The 23,681-nt window shown below is 44.3% G+C and overlaps 1 protein-coding gene across 2 annotated transcripts in view; it reads right to left on the reverse strand.

The window, feature by feature from the left end:
- Positions 1–23,681, reverse strand: part of sema6bb (sema domain, transmembrane domain (TM), and cytoplasmic domain, (semaphorin) 6Bb) — a 144,389-nt gene that overhangs the window by 69,017 nt on the left and 51,691 nt on the right. For both annotated transcript variants that reach the window (XM_085151964.1, XM_085151965.1), the window contains exons 2-5: positions 17,622–17,749; positions 16,283–16,397; positions 9,030–9,090; positions 8,821–8,883 (exon numbers count right to left, since the gene is read on the reverse strand). In XM_085151964.1, the coding sequence (XP_085008090.1) occupies positions 8,821–8,883; positions 9,030–9,090; positions 16,283–16,397; positions 17,622–17,749 (367 nt within the window). The remainder of the gene's footprint in view (positions 1–8,820; positions 8,884–9,029; positions 9,091–16,282; positions 16,398–17,621; positions 17,750–23,681) is intronic.

Here is a 23,681-nt window from a genome sequence, read left to right on the forward strand (position 1 = left end):
GAGCAGCTTTATTTATTTATTTTAACTTCCTTTTAATTTAATTACTGGAAACACTTTTCTAATCTTTCTGCTCAACTACTCACTAATAACCGAGTACTTTATTAATTTCCAAGTTCTGCTGCTTTCAGCTTCATATTTTGAATGCAATCATTGCACTTCACCCTCCATACTATTTACTTATTATGTTAGAGATTAATTGCATTATTATAGATCAAGCTACTGAGCAATATATTGGTGATCAAACTCAATAGCTGCAAAATTAAAGAGATATAGATCAATAATTAGAATCTAATATATAAAATCATATATATGATTTTGAAAAGTGTCATTGCGCATAATGAGCGCATTTAGTTGAGGTAATTTAGCTATATTTGATTATACCACCCACGCACTATTACGCTACTTAATAAGATTATTCATTTATAAGAAAGGATTTTGTTGAAACTCTTTTCACTACACACAAAACAAATCTGTAAAACGACACAGGGCAGCGCATGAGTCTGAAAGTCACGATTTTATGTTCTGATTTCCTGAAGGAATTTTTCCATCCATGGTTGCTAAGCACAAATTTCAGATGTGACCTTTAACTGTAAAAGTCAAAAGGGACTGACAGCAATTTGCACTTGCACAGCCGCCCGAGTACGCGGAGTGAGTGGTGATGTACAGTAGATCACTGATACACAGCAGCCAGCAACCCCCAACCCAACACACTACTGTCCCAGCCACGATGGCACCAGCTCTGACAGACACACACACACACACACACGCCAGATGGGGTCTACTTCAAGACCACCGCCCACATTAATGTTGATGGAAAGAGGAGCAGTGGTGTGTGTGTGTGTGTGTGTAGGTGTGTGTGTGTGTATTCATATCTTTGTGGGGACCAAAAATGGTAAGTTTACTATACTTGTGGGGACCAACAATCCTTATGGGGACCAAAATCCTAGTCCCCACGAGTTTGAAGGCATTTTTGAGGCTGAAAATGTGGTTTTAGTCTCAGGGTTCCAGTTGGTTCATGGTTAGGTTGGGTTTAGGCTAAGGGTTAGGGTTAGGCATTCATTTTTGATGGTTAGGGTTAAGGTAAGGGGCTAGGGAAAGCATCATGTCAATTAGATGTCCCCACAAGATATGAATACCCAACATATGTGTGTGAAAGAGATCAGAGGGAAAGCAGTGATATGCGAGACGGCTGAGTGTTATTCCAGATGCTCCACCCTCTCCCCCACCTTTCCCCTTCTCTCCCCGCAGGGATCTCGTCTTTCAGCGGGAAGAAAGAAACAGGAAAGCAGGAAGTGTTTCCACGTGAACGGTGTGAGCCCATGAAGTGAGTCGAGCGCAAGGTGCAAATTTCTAATGGTTGAGCCGCTATGTGACAAACAGAAGTGCGACTGTCACAGTACTTGCGGGCGTGTGCGTGTCACTCCCACACACGCAGAGTGTTGCGTGATGCATATAGTTAAGTACACATGTGACGAGTACGTTTGTGTGTGCGTGCATCACAATCACAGCACAGATGCAGGCTCGTGTGTGAGAATCATTTGCATGCTGTTTGTCGGTGGGGCTGCAGTCTGTCAGCTTGGTCAGAGCTGTAATCACAAAGCCAGATGAAGCACTCTTAATAACAACCCAGTCCCACTGCCAGCATCTCGGAGATGGGAGCGAATACTCAGAAGAGCCAAACCGCTGCACAAATGTGTTCACTTGGCAGTGGCTGTTCAGATAGCATTAAGGATTTCATGACTTTAGAATAAAACAAGGTTTATAACATTTTAACTATTCAGTTCTGCACTTTACAGACATCATCCAAACTCACCCTGTGCTGCACACATGCATTTTATTAATCCCCATTCATCTATTCCAGGGAGTCCTTTGGCACTCCAGATACGAGTCTTTTTTTATTCAAAGCCCAATTCAGGCAACAGCAGGATTAAGGTTTTACTGTGGGCTCCACATTAAAATAAAAAAACACAAACCTATTATAAAGGATCATGCTGTGAATTAAACAATCATATATAAACCCATGTGCTGTACGGTCTGATGCCTCCTCCCCTTTTCTGTGCATCCCCTCTCCCTGGGTAGAATCCAGGCAAAACGCCACCTGTGCTGGCTGGCAAGCCTTCCCGAGACCCAGACGACTGCAGCCCTCCTCCTCCTTCTCTTCCTCCTCCTTCTCCTGCTCCTCTTACTGACAGTGGCAGAGCTGCCTGTGCTCTGAAAAATTAATCTGCAGCACAGATGAGTTACACAGGAGCACACGCCTCGGTGCAAATATGGACGTAATTGTCAATGAAGGGATAAATTTACAGAGGAATGAGAAAAAAAGAGAGTGCGGAAAGCTACCAAGAGATGCTGCACAAGTGTTTGCACATGTTTGCATATGCAAATGTACATTTATATCAACTAGATGCTGGCAGACAGCAGGGTTTAATCAGTTCCTCGCTCTTGAGGCAGATGTTAGCCAGGCTAGCTGTACGCTGCAGACGATGACAGAGCAAGTGCATTTCCCACTGCACAGCTAACCTCTTCCTCGGAGACACAGAAATATGCACATCCACCAGCTTTAAAATAATTGTAAGCAATCACGCACAGAGAATCCACAGCAACGCAACAACAAGCACCATTAAAACCGAGGAGGCTCCACCTTCAGCATGTGCTTTTCATCTATTGTCCAGAACTCAGCCCTCAGTCTTCGATGATAACAACCTTTTCACTTGGCATAAACCTCAGCTCAGAGTTTTTTTCCTAACGATCACTTTTTACTCCAAACTTCAAGAACAAGGTGTTTTACCTCCATCTACAATAAAGATTCCTATCTTTGCTCGAACCAAAATACAAAACAGGTAAGGGTCGTAAAATATTCTGCTCATTTTCCTGTTTTAGGAGCAACCACAGCAGTTTTCATAGTCCCATAAAATATAATAAGTTATCACGATGACCCGGTTTAGTAATGTTTCGTACAATGGGAGCCATCTAAGGCAGTACATCAGGGGGTCGTATTTAGCAAGCTGCTCCTCTAAATCTCCAAAGTTTCCATTACATGCCTGGCTGGTCCCCTGATGTTAGCAACCAGGGAGAAGAGAGTGCTGCTCTGCCAAGAGCCGCCATTGAGCCAGAACTCACCCACACACATATACTGTATACACAATACACTCACACACACACGCACACAAAGCCTTGGCGAACCCTCTTCCCCACTCATTAACAACAGGTCTGTCATTTCCAGAAAAATCCCCGATGCACGATTCTGACTGGAAACAGAGTGACTCTTCGTGGCAGGAACAAAGTGTGTGTATATGTTTGTGTGCATGTGGGCGGAGGATAAATTAACAGCGTTACCAAATTAGCAGCACTGTGCTGTTCAGAGTGCTGCGGTCTTACTCAGCATGTTAAAGCTAATCCGCATCCCTCTGAAGCACTTCTTTAGCGTTTGATGGTAATTCTGACTGAACACACCACAGGCCACAGACAAACAGCACGCACAAGCAGGACGAAGAAGTGAGATGATAGAGATACAAGAATAAATGAGCAGAGAGCGAAAACCTACAGCTCGCCGGGTTGTCCAAGCACAAACACACACACACATTTTTCGGTCTTTGACCGTAGCACTTAACCTGGATCACCTTTGCACAGCTCTCCAGCTGCAGACCTGCTGAGTAAGCGATCACGTAAACCAGATTAATTCTAATTAAATGTGATTCTGTATGCTGCAAACATCATGAAAACCAAAGGCACCACGAACCCTTCTTTTCTTCATATTCACCGTCTTTGACCCTAAAAAGTCCTACGTTTGGTGATGAGCTCAAGTGCAGTCCACAGCAGCGTGTGGGGCCAGGGACGCTGAGTACAATCAAAACACACAGAAACACGAGACACTGGCCAGTTGGAAAAAAAAGATGACGATGAGTCCACCTGGAGCGTTTTAAGCTGGGAAAAAGCAATAAAACCACATCTTGAGATGATTCTACACAGAAACAGTCGGATGACTGCAAACCCAGAGCTCCTCTGAGAGCACGATTAACACAATATTGATCAAACAATCTTGCTAAGTGCTGCTTATAATGATGCCTGGCCGCTCTTTAAGCATCTACTATATAGTATTGCTTTTGTTTGCGTCTACATGCCCATGCTGCCACAGCCTGATACGCTGGCACAGAGCCACCTCTGGGGAGCGTCTCACCCACAACATCGTGCTCTTTCTCTCTCTCATGCGCTTTGCTTTTGTGAGGAGAGAAAGGAAAGAGGGAAATAAGGAGAGCGAATGGCAGCGAGAGACAGTCAAAAGGGCAAATACGAGCGAGATAAAGAGACAGCGGAAAGCGCGGACAAAGGAAAATCTAATGTGGGTAGAATATGCAGTGAGTGACAACAAGGCCGACTGTTGCATTCATCGACAGCAGCTTGGTCAACACGGGAAAAGAAAAAAAGGTGAAAGGATTAGGATATTGAATTTTCAGCCTAATTAGGGAGATACTATGTCCTTCGCGATCAACCAAGCAGAAACATTTAATTACAAAACCAATTATGAGGTGGCGAATGTATCACATCTGACACAACCGTCCCCCCGAGCAGAACGGGACATTTTCAGGAGGTGAAGTGGAGGAGAGGAGGGGAACCGGTGTGGGGGAGAGGATAAGGGAGGCACGTAAAACAACAGAGCCCTGATTGTGCTCGTGTACAGGTAGGTGAGAAACAAAAGGTCCTTTCGCACCGTAACGGCGGTGAGAAGACCTCCTCGTTATGCTGCCTGTGGTTGTTCACACTGAACCAAACTAAGCCAACAATGTGTGCTGTTGGATAGCACGACAGCACTCATGAATAAGAGGCATGACATCTAGTGTAGAAGGCCTGTCGTGCTGCCAGCAAAGGTGCAGCAACAGTCCTCCAGCACCGCACTCTTCTATCTGCCTCTGCAGCCACAGAGACAAAGAGAAAGAAATGTGAGGTGGAGGGAAGGTGCAGCAGAGAGAGACTTTAAAGTACGGCGTGTATAAATGTACAGGATTTACAGTGTTGCTGATGATCCCTCATCCATGTTTACCCAAACCTCTGCACCGTGTCCATGCATTAATGCATGAAATGGCTCTTCTTTTGTTAAATATTCAGGCATCCTCCTTGACCTCCAGCATGACAATCAAAACGGCAACAGGGGGTAAGAAACGCGCCCGCGGCGGTCTGATGCAATCAAGTGCAAAAGTGCTTCAGTAAACACTGCAGAGACCGATATAACAAGATCATATTGATACTGTAATGCACATTTTATCATCACTGTGGCATCATATGTGCATTTTAAATAACATAATTGTCTGAGCTCAAAAGCCGCCTTGCAAAATCTAAAAATCCCCAAATTTTCCAGGCAGCCCTTCAGCTCAATAAAGTCATAATGAATGAAGCAGAAAACACACAATTGCACACCAGCTGTAATTATTTACTCAAGTTTAATAGTCCAGCAGCTATAGTCTGATGACTGTGAGCCAATATTTTGGGTTTCCGCTGTGGCTGGAGAACATCCTGGGAAAGACTTCCTGTTCTGTGTGTCCATTTATCTATTTTATCAAATGCACTCCAGGAAACATGTTCCCACTTTGGCTCTTCACAGGGACTCCATTCTGCACGTTTACATGTAAAGATCTGTTTATTTCTCCGTATTTTGACATGCAGGTTCACGTAGGACAGAGGTGGGCAATTCCAGGCTCCAAGGGTTTGTCCTGCAGGTTTTAGATCTCACCTTGGGTCAACACACCTGAATCACATGATTAGTTCGTTACCAGGCCTCTGGAGAACTTCAGGACATGTTGAGGAGCTAATTTAGCCATTTAAATCAGCTGTGTTGGTTCAAGGACACATCTAAAACCTGCAGGGACACCGGCCCTCGGGCCTGGAATTGCCCACCCCTGACGTAGGATGTGGACTCTGTGAGAATAGTTTCCAAAAGAATTCATGTTCATGTGACCACTGTGCAAGTTCAGCAATAAATATTCGTTTTATTGCAATCCAGAGGCATCGATATACTGTGGTAGGACATCAGGTTTAATGCTGTAAATGATGGGCTACAACACACCGCCTATTACTCCTGCACTATTTGCTTCCACGTTCCTCCTCCTCGACCGGCGTGATTTCAACAGCTGAAGGACACAACTGTAAAACAGCTTTTGCTACCCCAACACAACTAGACTTTCCTTTTTCTGCGTCAAAGCGACACAGAGTCAAACACGGTAACACGGTGGGAATTTTGGTTGCAAAGACCATCAAATCTGTCCGATCTGAACCGCTTTCACTGTGATGCTGAAGATGTCATCATGATTCTTGGTCGTCTTCTGTCTGGGACAGCCCAAACTCACACAGTGTGTATAGGACTTCACAGTATTTAACGATGCTAATTCAGATGGAGATACTTTATCGGTAAATGATCTCTCAGGTGGACGCCATGCAGGTGCAGTGGTTAGCACCGTCACCTCCTTGGTTCAAATCCAGTCTGGGGCTTTTCTATCAGGAGTTTGCATGTTCTCCTGTGTCTGCAAGGCTTTTCTTCAGGTACTCCCACAGACATGCATGGAGTTAGGTTAACTGGTGATTCTAATTTGGCTACAGGTGTTAGCCCTGGTGACCTGTACGGGATACACTCGGCCTCTCTCTCTATGACAGCCGGGATGGGCTCTGACCCCCTAGGACACTGATCTAGATAAGTGGAAGAAAATATTATGGATGGATGTTTGCATTTACTGTAAAAATACTGCTGCTATTCTCTTTATCAAGCTCTTGGTTTGCCACAAATTATTTCGTGTTTGGTTAGTGGTTTTGCTATATCTTCATATCATTACTTAGGCAGTACAGAAGCCTCTGCATGGTTAAAAAATTACAGAATTTTTTTAAAATGCATTTTAAATACGAATGATTATAATAATTGTACTTATTTTGGCAGAAAACAGAAACTGAATATGTAATATGTTCAAAAAGAAAAACCTTCAAAATGTTGCATCTTAAGGTTAATTAAAAATGTTCATTGTACTGTTTTCAGTGTAATTACTGAAACAAAAATAACTGCGTTCAAGTCATATTTTAACAGCAAATATAAGACGTACCGTCAGGGAGTGAGTGCATGATTGGATGCAATCACACAGACACACAAACGCGCGCGCACACGCACGTCTTTTCAAATGCATCTGAGCCCAGAGAGCTGACTGAGAGGACCTGGCAGTGTTCTTATCTTCCTCACATTGCCGTGTGACTCACAGCATTACCAGGCAGCACAGTCATTAGGGGCAAGAAGACCTTTCATATCTCAGTCAGCCCCACGGCTCTCCGCAGGGCCGGCCAACAGGGACCCACACTCGCCCCCTCCTTTCTCTGTGCCGAGCTTTTTGTCTCTGTCCCACTATTCTCCGTTGTGCTTCTGTCTGGCGATGTCTCACACAGATTTAATGTCAGGTGTTCTCTCACTGTGTTAAATAAGTCATTTTTTGTGTGCCTGGAGGGGACAGAGCCCATGTTTCCCCTGTCAACCACAACCATCACAGCTGCATACACCCACACACGCAGACACCGAATACGTGATGTTTGTGTGTTCGGCAGACAGCAGCGGCAAGGACTGAGTGTGTGTGCCGGAGATATAAGAGGTATTCAGGCGTGGGCTGCCGCCGGCTGCAGGGACATTTTACCCCATCCCTCCTCACCGCCTCGGCTTCCTGACGCCCACCTGCATTTTCCGAGGGCACAGACTGCAGGCCTAACTCACGACGGTGGGATGAGTTTAACGTTGCGTGCTCTCCCGATCGATGTGCATGTTTGCTCGTGAGTGACGGCTTGGATGAGCAGGGACAATAATATGGTCACAGCCCTCCTTCTTAAGGCTGCGCCAGCACGGCTGACAATCAGATGACTGGCACAGAGAAACCAAGGCTCCAGGCAAAAAAGGTAAAACATGTACCATAATTTAGGAGAGCAAAGCTTGTGCCCATGTGTGCACATGTGTGCAGAGACAGTGTAACTGAAGCCTTGCCTGAGGATTTTTCAAAGGAAGCTGATTGATTTAAACAGCTTTTTACGGACTTTGTGCCACTGTGCAGCTCACACGTGCTGCAAAACAACTCAAGCTGCAGAGAGACACCACTCACTCCAATTTACCGCAAATGCAAATGACGAAATGAAACGACAAACAGTTCAGAGAATATGAAAAAAAGTGGTGAAAAACAGAGAAAATGCTAAATAAAATCCTTTTACTTTAAGTTTCTATCCACCAACCAGGCAATGTCCAAAGTCTCCTTCAGCTACAATCGTTTATAGTTCATACAGAGCAATAAAATCCATTTTTAATATCATCCCTTTACGGATTTTATGGATTACGAGCTACTGTTGTTTGGAAAAGCGATTGAGCCATTTCAGCTGCTGTGATCAAATCATATCAACGTGATTTATACGTGACAGAGTCTTCTAAAAATGACCGAGCCACCTGATTCTGCTGCTCCACTGAGATTTATTGTGTCTTTAAGTGGGTACTTTTGATTTTCTTGTCCACTGTTTCGGTCGAGTGTCACTTTTCTGCTCGATGCTGTTCTCTGGCACAGCGAGCAGCTTTTAGCGAAAAAACCTCTCCAAACACACAGTACTCAGGTCTGCAGGCTCAGTGTCGAGCTGGAGAACACGGCGGAGCATTTATCGGCTCAAGAGCCGGATACTTTTCCCAGGAGGGAGTGGAGACAAAATCAGAGCTAAAAGGAGAATTACTGGATGCAAATAAAGACACAAACATGACTAAAGTTAGTCTGAATCTGTTGGATGTTTAGACTCATGCAGCATGATTAAGACAGACAGACGCCGTCTCACCTCATGTTTGCCCTTCATCCTGCAGATCCGGATGTCGTTCTTGTTTGACTCCCACGTTCTTTTCTATAAATGAAATGAAACACGGATAAATACTGCTGCTTACCCTGGCATTTCTCTCGTGGAAAATGACATTTTCCAGCTTGGAGACAAGTGACGTGCGCACCTAAAAGGCTGTAACTGCTATGCGTGTCTGCTAAGAAGGTGCTTACCTTGTTGTAAAACATCTCATCTCCTGCAGTGGTGTCCAGCTCCACACGAAAAAGGTCATCCCTGGAGAAGGAGACACAGAGAGGGAGTTAGACAGCACAGCTCCATCCAGAGCTAACAGCAAGGCAACATCGGTTCCTTCCTAACGTGGATTCTTTTGCTAGCTCGAGTACATCATCTGCATTTGTAACCTGTGTTTGCTTTGTGTATAATTTAGCCACAGCACACACAGAAATGCTGTTTATTCATTTAAAGTTGATAAGAGTAACAGAGATTAAGGAAGAGCTTTACAGTGTCTTCCATTTGTCCCAATATATACAGAAAAATGGCACCCAGCTGCAAGGCCCCAAATTTGGCTTATCAGTCTTTTCTAGTCCTAAAATTGAATTAATGGATGATTTAATCAAGTTGTTACACTGATGCTTTCACGCCCCCACACGCTGCCCACACGTGGTCCAAAACCCTAACACCATGCATGTATTCATGACTTCCCGAACACTTCTTTTTTTGCACTCTTAGTCTGCTGTTTGCAGTAACCTTGAAAAATGCCTCCTAAACCAGAGTTAGGCTAAGAAGCTAACAGCTGACGTTTGCATATTGATGAGGGCCAGGGCAGATCTGAAGCATGGGTTTCTTCTGAAGTGGCTAATCTGTAAATCTGCCACAGCCATGTTAGTCCCGCAGTATCGATCCATCTCTGACCCAGCTCTACCTTCCATCTCCTAATTTCTTTCACAGAAGGCGAGGCACACAAGTGCTTGCTCATGTGAGCTGGAGAGTGTGTATCTGTGTGTGTTTGCATCTAATTTTACGGAGAGAGGCGGCTGTGAGAATGCGTGCTTGATAAGAGCCCAGGTAAGCCAAGAGCCAGCAGGTCACCCCTCTTCTGAATAATTTATCTTCACTTCCTGTTGCTGTGTCAGAATATTACAGCCCTTTCAGCACAGCAGAGCGGGAGAATTGTTAAGTGGCGAAGAAGTGCAAAATCACCAAACAATGGCTTGGTGTACCCCTGCTTAACAGGTCAAAGTTTAAGCATCCTCAAATCAGCGGAGAGGGCTAGAGAGTGAGACGTAATCTCATCCAGGCTGCTTCAGCATCGTCTCGGCATGATGAATACAGCAAAAGGCCTCCGAGTCGGTGGGGCTGGCAGCCAGCACTGTTGTTTCTCGTAGTGCGGAGCATGAGGAATTACTTACACTGCTGCTTCTCTTTCCTTCTGCACTTCAGGTTGTTCGACTGACGCAAGGCCTGGATGCTTTTCTTTGTTTACATGCACGTTAGCCGGTTTCTGTGTGCTGCTTGTGACATAAGGTTGGAGTTAAGGGTGTGCAAAGAGTTCACGTTTATATTGCAGGATGTGTGTTAAGCCTTCAAATCACCTCATAGGTTTTCCTGAGAGCACAATCAACAAGTGTCTCTTTGTAGCCTCATCTACGTGTACGATACCCACGTGCCAGAGTTATTATTTTAGAAATGCCTCCAAACCTTTTGACCTGGTAATTCAAAGTCAACACAGGCTCAATCGAAACTATTTTCTTACTCAACCAGCTCATGAACTTTCTACAAACACCAGCAGGCTGAAGGTCGAGACCTCTCAAATTGCCCTCTTGGCCAGGTCTCTCTTAGAAAAGAGATTTGAATCTCAGTGAGACTTTTACTTGGATAAATAAAGGATAACGATGTTTTTTCTTGCCATAGCTGCAGTGTTGTGCTGCTTTTCTGAGTGAAAATCCAGTGTGCAGCAGAAGTTACAGCAGTGAAGGAACAAAAATGGAGGAACTGACACCGACATGAATGACTGAGAGGAGTCCGGTGTAAGTATGCGAGAGAGGGGACATCAGGTGTCCACAGACCACATCCTGCACACCATCAGCATTTTACCGAGAGAGCAACAGTTTGATCAAAGACCCTCTTCAGACATTAAATTTAGGACATTTAGCTATTCAGCGGCCAAAATAAGCATGCAGATAGATAACATTACGGCTCTGCTATGACCGACACCCTCAGTCTCATTTCAAAATTCCAAAGTTTGTTTTTAAATGCTTAACTGTCTTGCCATCCTTACTCACCCCCGGGTTCTCAGGTCAGCTGACGAGCTACTCCTGGAGGTACCAGGGTCCAAGAGGAAGCTCCGAGGGGACAGGGCCTTCTCTATGGCTGCTCCTAACCTCTGGAATAACCTGCCTCTGCACATTAGTGAGGCCCCTTCATTGTCCATTTTTAAAACTAGTGCTGTCAGCGTCAATCTCGTTAAGATTAGGTTAAAGCCATAACCTCATTAACGCGGTAAATCTCTGTTAGCGAGTTATCGCGGGGCTGCATGGCGTCAACAGGTTAACGAGCAGTTATGGCGTTAACGTCATTTTAACGAGATTAACGCTGACGGCACTACTTAAAACCCATTTTTACTCCTTGGCTTTTCACAGTTTGATCCTAATTTTCCTGCTATAATTTAATCTAATGCACTGATTTTATTGTTTTTATTTCATTTTAATTATTATTTTTTTATTTTTTTATTATTATTATTTTTAAACTTAATTTAATGTACCGGGTTCTTTTGCCATGTCAAGTGTACAGCACTTTGTTTCCAGCCTGGATTGGTCTGAAATTGCTATATAAATAAATTGCTTGCTTGCTTTACATACTAAACTTTCCCTTCCGGCCTCAGTAGAGTCTCTCCCTGTCTGACTGCCACAAGCCAACTGACCTGTTCACTTCAAGAGTCACATTAGCGGGCTAACACAGTAAAAAACATCCAGACTGGCAGCAAGTTAGCACTTCCCACTCCAGGTAATGCAGAATGTGCAGATAAAACATGCGCGCACACACACATACACGCCTACACGCACACAGACTGACAGCACAAATATCTTACAAGTGGAACAGTTATTCAAGAGTTTGAGTCATTCCTTCAGTCATGCTGTCAATTGGTAAACTCTCCAATTGGTTTATGTTTGTGTGGATTTGCCTGTTGGATCTGACTCGGGGCTGAGGACCACAGCATCCACAGCTGCTCGTCTTAACAGCAATGAAATGGGGCTTAACGCAGCAAGGCACCATTCAAATACAGAGTTTACTTTCATTTAGCGGGGATGGGAAGAGGACACGGAGAGGTAGCAGCTCTCAGCGGGCGTCTGGGGCAGGGATTTAGCAGTGCTTGCAGTCAGAGGAGCAACTATGCTAATGGCGACAGGATTTGGGGATGAGTGAGGCGTCTTATCAGGCCACGCACTCTGTCGAAGCTTTTGGCAGTCATACCTGCCACCACAGGTACTTATTCATACAGTGTACATTTTAAAACTCAGTCACCCTGCTGGGCCGTCTCTGGCTCACAAATACGTTTGCGCATGGATCTATTTCTTTCCAGGCTGATCGTTTACCGCCAGGAAGCCACAAACACTATTAGCTACTTACAAAAAGATAGAAATATAGTCTTGAAACGTTCTCTCTGCTTGCCTCCCCCGCTGCCCCGCCTGTAAGCTTAGTATTTTCTCATCATCCGGTTGGTTGAGACATTCAGATCAGATTTCTCCTCCTGTTCAGGAACAATTTCTACAGCTGTAAATTCAAATTAATTTTTTAAGTGTTTCATGGCCGCTTGTTATAAAGCAGACCTTCAGACTGCAGTAGCTATAGTTGTCTGTGGGAAGTTTTATTGCCCGACCGTGTGCATGTGTGTGCTTATAGATCCTCCCGGTGCAGACAGAATGGCTGGAACCAAGCTACATAGTTTGATATATTTACTACCGAGTCTCAGCAGTGAAGTTAGGCCTGCTGGAGGCCGGGACTGGGTCATTTCCTGGACGACAGCGGCGTCTCTTATTGGAAACCGCTTCAATCTTCCTTCCACTACAGCAAATAATCAGCACCATATGCAGAAACTAACTGTCTCCTTCTTTCGGGATGTTTCAAACTGTGTTACTTTCTGGACAACATGCACAGTAAATCTTAACGTGCATGCTCTTGTTTTAGCACGGTTGCTTCAGGTCGGCTCCTGAATGGCGTCGGTGGAGAACCAGATGTTGAACAGCAGTGGCGCAGGTGAGGAGACTGGGCTTCCGGCCTTTCTGACCACCGGGGCTACTATCTGTTCAGGATCACTGCCTTCAGCAGACTGACAGGCATATGGGGACCATCATCACACGGAGAACAAACTAGAAATCACTCAACTTGATATTTGTCAGGTCAAATATCAGCCCTCACATGCAGCTACTCCACAGGAGAAAGCGACAGCTAAAGGAACACGTTACTAGCTAGCAATAAAACGATAACATGCGCTCAATCTTTCTGCCTTAACGTTTACAGATGGCACGCAGCCGTGGCTCTTGATTATCTTTTCAACATGGCTGCGAGGCTATTCCGCGCAGGCCTACATAACGTTTCCATGTGCTCAGTTCTAGAGTTCCTGTTTGAGAAGGAGAACTGCTACCGTGGTGGCATCATGTTGCTGTCACACATGTTTTCTTCTAACAGATGTCAGAGTAACACGAAGCAGCTGTGCCAGTCTGCCAGGTTCCTACTAACTCAGAGGTCTGCCTTGTAACTATTAATTTATTTGTCAATAAACTTCTTTTGGAAGATTAATAATACATGCTAAAACCTGAGGGGAGACGCTTATTACCCTGCGAGCAAGCTAATCTCAATTACTCCTTACTAACTTCATGTGTGTGTCCAAGCTGTCATTATAACAGTATCGTAGAATCAGGTGCAGCGTGTTTGACAGTGTTGTTTTATGTGTTTCATTTGAAAGGCGTGACATTTCAGGAGGAACCGATGACTGAAAATTACATCTGCTGTTTAATAATTACACATTGGGGGCGGCGGTGGCTGTGGACGTAGAGCAGGTCATCCACTCTTCCAGTCCATGGTCAAGTGTGTGTGATGGATAAAAGTGTGAAAACATAACATAAAGTGCTGTACAAATGTGTGTGTGACTTAGAGTGCTTTAAATATACAAAATGAAAGTATAATATACTGTGAATGTCAGTGTATTTACTGTTTAATTGGCTCGTGTGAAACCAGTACATAAACAAGCTAATCCATTTAATAGGGAATGGTATTGTAAGTGTTTTTTGATCAGTGTGAGGTTGGCATTAATGGTTATAATGAAGAAAATGTCATATTCTGGTAAGAAGTAAATAAAATAATCGATGTAGAAAATTTTACAAGTGTTCTAAAAACATCAGTTCTCACATCTCTTTAGCTAATGTTTTACTGGTCATGTTCTGCCGTCATTGTCCAAATGTCACCAGTTCTTCAGTATTTATGTTCCTATGCTGTGCGAGTGGACTCGAGACTACTAAAAGTTAGTCTCCTGATACTTTTGGCTGATCGCTTAGGATCCACCGAGTCTCTTTAAGTCTCTCAAGAGACAAAGTTAAGTTAAAAGAAAGGCTAATGGTCCAAGCAGGTCCCACAGGCTACACATCCTGGGCTTTGTGGTGCCATGTTTCACGGTCAAAAACTATTGACTTTTTTGCATGTGTTAATGTAACATCTGGGGATACTTTAGCCTCAGCTGTACTTGCACATTTCCTCTGAGATGAATCCTGATGTTAGCACTAAGGAGTATCCACACGGGGAGCGATTCGCTTGTGGCTTCTGGGTGCTCGCAGACATTTCAGGTGCCGGTTGTTTAGCTAACCATCTGTTCCATTCACCACGCTGTCACGTGTCCAGCACTGCCCTGCACTCACTGGTGGTTGCTTCAGCTGTTTGGTATTGCCAGCTGCTTGTTCGTATCTACCTCCTTGAAGTTGTGGAAACTCTGCACCTCATAGTGGTTGAGTTTCTTCTACTGGTTATGAATTTAAATATTTTGTACAAAATATATTGTGTATAATTTATTTAACAATAAATTGGGAATAAAAACTGATATGTGTACGTTAAATATTTTATGGTGCCCAGGTTAGCTCAAACGCTCTGGCCAGCGTTTGAGGAGGCGTTTGTAGGAGGCGGTGAAGCATCCACCTCTCCAGGAGTCCAAATTGGGTCGATGAGTCGGTGACGCGAAATTCGTCTTTGTCATGAAGGTTAGACTTTGGATCTAACAAACTCTTAAAGCAGTGAAACTGTTTATCAGAGGGAACGTATGATTTTTAGGAAACTCCAGTCCAACATTGGCTGGAATAACATGAGCTTAGAACCAGCTGTTGTTGTTATAGCCAATTCTTTGTCTGTGGTATAGAAGCCGGAGGGTCATGTGTCTAATCTGCATGTTGTCTTAGGTTAAATCTCTGATTTCGGCTCTGGAGATGGCGCTTCAGGTGAGGAGGAAGAGGATGAGGTGGAGATGAGAAAGATGAGAGCAGTGGTGGAGGAGGAAGATGAAGAGGATTTGAAAGATATAATGAGAAAGACATGATGAAAACTGAAAGAGCTATTTTTTCTTTTTAAATGAAAACATGGACGCTTTTCTGTAGTTCTTTAGGCAAATTTAGGAATTCTCATGCTAATGGAATGCCACTGGGATAAGATACGGAGAGTTAACCAGGCTGCTGCTTCTCGCTTCCTGTCTGGACACAGCTGAAGTTAAACTTGCTCACTTTGAGTCAGGAGTGTATGTTTCACACATATGAAGTCACCAAATGTCACTCACTTTCCGTGATGTGTCTGGTCATTACATCGATGCAAATTGCTTCCTGTGACGATGGCGCTTGGCGATGTGAGTTACTTGGTAACACATATAGTGATAACAGGCAGTTCAAGAGATTTTAAAACCCCAGGTAAGTGACGTAATGTACATTAGGGTATACACTGATTGGGCATAACATTATGACCATCAAGGTGTGCAAAAGTTGCGAGGTGGAGTCTCCTGAGATCTGGGGAATTTAGAAGCCAAGTCGACACCTCAAAAGCAACGTTGTGCTCCTCAATCGTTCCTGAACGATTCTGGCTTTCAGCACATTATCCACAGTGATCAAGGAGCACCGTTCACCTCTGTTCCTTCATTGAATCACTTTTAAAAGATACTGACCCCTACGGACCGAGAAGACCCTGCAAGACCTGCAGTTTATAAGCTCCAAGTCATATAGCCATCACAGTTTGGCCTTTTTTCAAACTTGCTCATTCTTCCTGCTTCTAACATCAACTGTGAGGACAAAACGTTCACTTGCTCCCTGATATATCCACCCACTAACAGGTGCCACATTGAAGACATAACCAGTTATTCACCTCACCTAGCAGCAGTCAGAATGGTACGCCCGATCGGTACATCTACACGTGTGTCTGCATGTGTGTGTGGGTCGTGTACCTCGCTCCGATGTAGAGCGTCCGATTGACCTGCAGGATCCTCTGGACGTGCAGAGGCTCTTGTCTCAGCCACGTTTTGTGCGGTCGGCCCAGAAACACGGGGTATCTTCTCACCACTGTCAGAAAATCAAACAGAATGGCTTCTCAGAAAAGGACATCCATCTTTGCCGAAAGTACTCAGCATAAAAGTGGTTTTGTGTTAGTTTGTTTTGACAGTTCAGCCTCAGTAACAGGTATTCAAGGTGAAGTGGAGAATGCATTTGAGATCTGCATTTGAAAGCACAGCCGACGCGCTACATTAAACGTACCGAGACACGGAGGGGAGCGTAGACAAATAATCTGAAAATGAAAGATGTCTGAACTTCACCCCATATGTCATTATATTCACAAGTTTTTGTTTGTTGGCTGATTGAGATTCACTTTTGATGGATTGTTCATTTACACGCAGCCTTTTGTTGACAAGTTTGGCAATGCGTGTTCTGCCGGCTGATTCGGATAATTCAAAAAGACAGAAACAAATATCAGAAAGGTAAATGATCAGTGCTGTACATCGAGGAAGAGGAAGGGAACCGAAGATGGAAGCAATAAAACATTTCCAGTCATGTTGTACCACAGATGTGTAACAGCTACATATAGGATAATGATTTCTAAGGAAAGCTGGTATATTTCTATCTGATATTATTTCATGTGCTCAGCACAGTCTGCTTTCTTCTTTTCATTTCTATATTTTTCTTCTTCTACTTCATTCCTATCCTGTATGTCTTATCTTTGCTCCGGTTTCTGCATCACTCTGACCCGCTGTGATTGGGCCTCTGACTTCTGTTTCCACTTATACCTGCCATAAACCACAGCTGTTGGGTCTACTGCAGCCTAGCCAATAGGCAGCACCCAGTAGTCAGACACGTCTACGCTCAGCTGTTCATTATTGATACACAAAGAAGGGCCTGGACTTAGCTGGAAAACCACCGGTCAATATTATTGAACTGCAGTCAATCTAGATCAGGGCTAAGCCGGAGACTGCAGAGCCGATACGGAGCCACAGAGTCTGAGCGTTCGAGGGGCTGCATCTCTCAAGGGTCTGAGCTCATGTGTGGGAAAGTCACGAATGCGAGAGCCCCTTCCACGGCTTCGGTCTCATTCCCGAGCGTGACCCCACGCTTCAACGCGTTTTGTGTGAAATCTCCACAGCCACCATCGTGACCTTAACCCTTCGCCGTAGCCTCCCCCCTCATTCATCACCATGCGCATTTGGCTGTAACCCAACACTTCACATCATGTCGTGGGTGAGAGAAATGCAACGGAGGAAAAGGGAGTAGGAGCGAGAAAGCGAGGGGTCAAACCTTCTGTAGGGATGAAGTTCAGGGGCCCTGGTTCCTCCGGGAAAGCCGAGCTAGCCGTTCGCAGCAGCCAACACAGCAGGAAGAAGTAGGAAGGGGCCACAGCTGCCATAGCAACCCAACTGCAGAGTCTGTGGAAATAGAAAAAGGGAGAACTCGGGTGAGTTGTGGTAGACACATTCACTAGCAGGCTAGTTCTCTCAAGTTCATCTTTGTATTCACACAGCATCTGCGTCTCCGTCCTGTTGGGAGGGGAGATAAACATCTGCTCAGGGTGACGGATTAAGTCATCCACTCCAGGAGAAGTGTCCAGTCAGCCACCTCTCACTGTGGCATCACCACATCAAACATCACATCACAATGACACATCCAAATCCTACAGGAAAGAGACATCAGAGGAAAAAGAGAGGTTGACATCCTGTCCAAGACAGAGGACAACGTATGTCCCATACACCGATCGATAAAACCCTCTGTGGGCATAAAGGGAGAGAGACGGGCTCGATACGCGTCACGTATTATCCAGTATGAGAGACAGAGAGGAAGAGAAGTGGTGGTTTACTTAAATGAAATGCTTTCCAGTGACGCAAATCATTTTTCACCGGGCAACACCAAGACTTGTAGGTCTAGAACGTAATTCATGTGGAAATACAAATGATACCCAAATGAAGTTAGCCTACACAATCCATCTGCAAAACGATGGCTCCAGCACTTAGCCTCGAAGGAGGAAAGCACTCAGAATTGATATCGACTTAAACCGCAAACCTCAAAAGGTATGACAAGCTGGCTACCCCCCCGCCCATCTCTGTTTGTGAGACTGAGCTGCCAGACAGAACTTTATAAAGTTGTTATAGTCTTAAGATCTAACTCATCTGTAATTATAGTAAATTCCCTGCCTTGCAATAAATTGTGTTTTCAAAGGAATTCCACAGAAACACTGCAATTTACAAAGTCCCACAGCTCCACACTTATCTCATGCCGTCATTTGCTTTGAAAATCTCGCGGGGAGGCAGTCCCCTCCACCCCCACCGCTGCAAACACAAAGCATTTTCTTTTACAGTCATGCACAATTGCAACATCTAACAACACCTGACATTTGAATCTGGATTTCTTTATGCAAAATGCTTTAACATTTGCCTGTGGTCACAGCTGCGCATGGTGTAATGCTGACTGTACAGTGTTGTTATATCTGCTGTTGTATCCATCAAAGGGCATCGGTGATGCTCATTTCCACCTCCATGTTTTTATAGCTGACTTTTACTAGAGTAACTTGAGTGCATCATTCCCTGTTAAAAAAGCAAAGTCATCACGCCTCAGTTCAGGTGACCGTGAGCATCACCTCTTCCCCTCTGCCAGTGCCAAACAAACCTCCTCAAACCACAATCATGACAAATGTGATGCATACACTAACACCAACAAATAAAGAAAATACTACATTTCCAAAAACCTGTAGTCATGTGATACAGAAAGCCCTGCTAATCAAATTCACTTGATTAAGTGTGAGCACCTCTATAAAAGCAGTGTCTGCAGTTTGTTGGTCTGTATGTGTTAACGCAGTCTTCCTAGAAGGAGACATCTGTGCAATACTCAGAAACAAGAACTCAATCTGAGACTGCACAGGCCTCAGTCAGCCTGTTAAACTTAACATTCATCATCAGTACAATTAGAAACAGACTGAACAAGTGTGGCTTATTTGGAAGGGTTACCAGAGAAACACTCTGCTCTCTAACACAGGGGTGGGGGAACTCCAGGCCTCAAGGCCCGGTGTCCTGCAGGTTTTAGATGTGTTCTTGATCCAACACAGCTTATTTAAATGGCTAAATTACCTCCTCAACATGTCTTGAAGTTCTCCAGAGGCCTGGTAATGAACTAGTCATTTGATTGGTTGACCCAGGGTGATGTCTAAAAGGATGATCTGATATCGTCGTGTTGGTGTTGTTCCCACATCATCATAATAAATGTTGTTCCAGGTTCAACATTGCAAGTGACCAATCACATTGTTGTGACGTAATACTTTTGCAAGCCAAGGGATTCATTCATTTATGAAATTCCAATTTTGCAAGGACAATATGTATAATGTTTACCGTTTATTAAAGAACAGTATCCTGAAATGCAAAGAATTCAAATTGCTGGATCAGCGGACAGAGGCGGTTTCTCGCAAGTTAAGTAGGGTTTTTTTTACGGCATTTTTTTCCGAAGTCGCAAAAGTATGACGTCACAACAATGTGATTGGTCACTTGCAATGTTGAACCTGGAACAACATTTATTATGATGATGTGGGAACAACACCAACACGACGATATCAGATCATCCTTTTAGACATCACCCTGGGTCACATCACCCGTGAAGCAAATGACTAGTTCATTACCAGGCCTCTGGAGAACTTCAAGACATGTTGAGGAGGTAATTAAGCCATTTAAATAAGCTGTGTTGGATCAAGGACACATCTAAAACCTGCAGGACACCGGGCCTCGAGGCCTGGAGTTCCCCCACCCCTGTGTTAGAGAGCAGAGTGTTTCTCTGGTAACCCTTCCAAATAAGCCACACTTGTTGCTGCTCTAAAATAAGCACGACAGCACGGCTTAGAGTTGTACAAAACACAAGACTTCTGGAACGATATCCTTTGAGTGGAGAGTGGACCTGTTTGTCCATGATGCACAGCAGCACATTTGGAGAAAACCAAACACCTCATACTGACTGTTAGCACGGTGGTGGAGGGATGGTCTGATCCATATAAATGAAACTCAAGTGAATGATCTCCTCTGTATATCTGGAGTTCTAGAGTTAAATGTGAGGCTGAAGCTTGGACTAAACTGGGTCATCAACAGGACAAAGATCCAAGCACACAGCAGCAAACCTCAAACGCAATGGCTGAAAAAGAATCGCTGGTGGTGGACCTTCAGGGACCTGCGCATAAACGAATGCTGCAAACCTCAACGAGCTGAAGCAATGCTGTGAAGAAGCATCTCCCAGATGTCCTCCACAACAATACGAGAGATAAGTTCACACAGAAAACCATTGCTGCAACTTACTGCTGCTAAAAGTTGGTCTACAATCATGCGAGTACCTATGTGGTAACCTAAACATCATCAGCATTTCAGTGGACAGCACAGTACATGAGGTTGTGGAGGTTTTGGTAAAACTAACCAGCAGTTAGTTCACTGTAATGTTTGTGTTAATGAAAGAGCCTCAGTCTGTAATCACCATCAGTCTCTCTCCTACACACGCCCTCTTTTTCCCGAAGGATACAAGCAGCCATTGTGCAGCTCATCTCTTTAATGGAGTCTCAGACATAACCTTATCAGGACATATAATCTTTATGGGACATTTCTCAAATTCCCCGCACTGACATCAGAATAAAAGTGAAAGGAATGCTAATTACTCAACACCCACAAGCAAATTACGGGAGACGAAGGGGAAAAGAGTCAGAGGGAGAAGAAAGGAGGTCATGGGGTAGTGAGAAAGAGAGAGAGATGGAGTGGGAGATAAGTGGGAAAGAGTAAGAAACAGGGAGAAGATGAGAAGTCAGGAAGCCAGTATATCCAATCAGAGATTCTATTGTTTCTGCTATTAATAATGTATGAATAAATGCCAGGCGGTATGCATTCGATTAGTATAATTAGACACCCAAGGCTATACAATTTCATTGGACAGCAGAATAAGTAGGTACACCAGTATTAAACCAAGTGTGTGTGTGTGTGTGTGTACATGCAAATGGTTCTGAGCCAAAGCATCTCCGTAATTATGACAAATGGCAACAGCCAGTCCATTCAGCAGCATCGCTCCATGATACAAGCTGCACAGTGCTATGCCATTATCATTGAACCAAGCATACTACAAGTCACATATACATTTTGCCATTTGTAGGAGACACTAATCCGAAACATTCAACCCCAGGGTGCTATAGCACTCCGTGTTTAAAATTAAAATGGCAGTAGATGTCACTGAAGTCATATTGCAGTTGGCACATCGTGTGGACTCCCTGGATTTAAAAAAAAAAAAAAACTACACTGTCAGTGGAAAATTGTCAGCTCTTGCACCGCAGGGGTACTGTTCCAATGTTGTGACACATAAATAAATACGGGGACTGAGCTGGATTGTGGGAACAATCCCAAAAGCCCATCTTGGGTGCCAAGTAGTTAACACAGATAGCAAATGACAACTGTGGAGGAAAAATGCAAACATTAGCTGGTCAAGCTTACAGTAAGTCCGAGTCCTCTCAACTCAGCAGCACAGCCGAGTTTCCACAGAGTCGTTGGTCTGTGCGACTCAGACGCCGTCTCAGACCGATTCGATTGGGTTTTTAGGCAGGTCATTTTCAAGCTGTCAAAAAGGTGGGGAGGGGGTGGTGGGTGTAGTGTTTAGGTATCTCCCCGGAGCTCATCAACGCCGACCCAGAATGATTTCCTCTGTGGCCGACTTATATAACAAATCACCAGCCAATCAATGATATCTACAGTCTTAAGCAAAGCTCTAATGAAGACTAATGTCGATCTGATAAGGACTCAAGAACACAGACTTGAAAGAGAAGAGGAAACACTCAGACGGGGGGTGTCGAGTTGGATGCTGGTTATAGATAGATACTGACCCTCTGCTGCAGGGGTCTGGGTACTTTGCATGCAAATAGAACACCTCCTCATCAAATGAAGACGCTAATATGCTCTGAAATGCTTTTGTCACTTATTACCGTTGCCATGGCTCTCGCTTCCTCCTCTCCTCAATCCAACTTTTCTTCTTCCCTTTACCATCTCGTTATGCTCTCGCTTCTCTCCCGTGCTGCCTTAACCCCAGTCTTGATGATGTGCATGTTCTCATTGTGCTTCTATCGCTCAGCTGTGAGGTACTCGCGCTAAAAATTTGGATGAAGAGTTGAAAGAAACCCGAGATTATGCGTGTCCTAGATATAGCAAAAATGTTAATGAAATGGAGCGGTATTAATGGGAACACAGCGGTGGTGGTTTGGGTGTTTATGATTGAAATATTTAACAGGGAGGGTTTTGAGTATTATGCAGGGGTATCAAACAGTACTCAAGCAGTAGTCTATAATATAATCCTTTTTCACACTGGTCGCGTTGAAAAGCCTGCAGAGGAAGAAGGAACACAAATGCGATCTATTTCGACTCAAATCCTATTATTACCATTTTATGAGGCAAATTTTTCTTTTCGACAAAAATGTGGTGTTTGCAGGTAATGCGTGTATTTTTCCTATAATAGCAATAGCTCATGTGATTACTTTGACAGGTGATGTACGGCAAACGCTCAGTAACTGACCCACAAAGTATAACCTAGCTGGTATTTAAGTTTCATTGCTTCCATCAACTGGAGACTTTATACACTCGCCGCTTAGCACCAAATACCAGCAGGCAGCTGAAAAGCCAGATATTTACTTACTGTAAGGAGTTAGTGGAGAACAAAAGCAAGGGGTGAATAGTGGATGTACTTGAAGGTGGACAGGAACACTACTCCATATAAACGCTCACTTTCTTCTGCTCTGCTTGTGAACAACTTTTTCTATTTGCAAGCGGCTGCCCTTGCGTTAGCGCTAAAGCTAACACTAGCGTTACCAGTGCCAGAAGCTTGTTTTCATTGTGAATAAAGATCTGCAGATGTAACTCAGTGGAGACAACAAAAACCTGAAGGCTTTAACAGTGAAGTAACTTGTGTTAGAGGAGACACACGAATGGAAAGAGACTTTGAAAGAGGGATTAATGTTCCAAGAAGTACTCCTTCGCCTCAGGGCGAGCTACACCAGGTTGACCTTCAGGGTTTTGTACATGAGGCTGCTGCTACATGGAAAGGGATATAAAGCATGCAGCAGAGGATTTTGTGAATGTTCTACTTAAATATATCTCATAGATTTCCCAGGGGCCGGCCTAATTGTCATATTAGTGAAAGAGGAGAGGCTGCTTTATGGAGTGTGCACAATCAATGACAGGTGATAGCCCGATGCTGCTTGGATCTCCTTCAGTCAGGATTCAATAAGCAGCGGGGTTGTGTGGAAGTAAGGGAATGAAAAATAAGACGTGAGAAAGGAGGCTTGGGAGGGAGGGTTTAAGGCAAAGATGG

The sequence above is a fragment of the Neolamprologus multifasciatus genome, chromosome 23 (assembly GCF_963576455.1).
Source record: "Neolamprologus multifasciatus chromosome 23, fNeoMul1.2, whole genome shotgun sequence".
NCBI lineage: Eukaryota > Metazoa > Chordata > Actinopteri > Cichliformes > Cichlidae > Neolamprologus > Neolamprologus multifasciatus.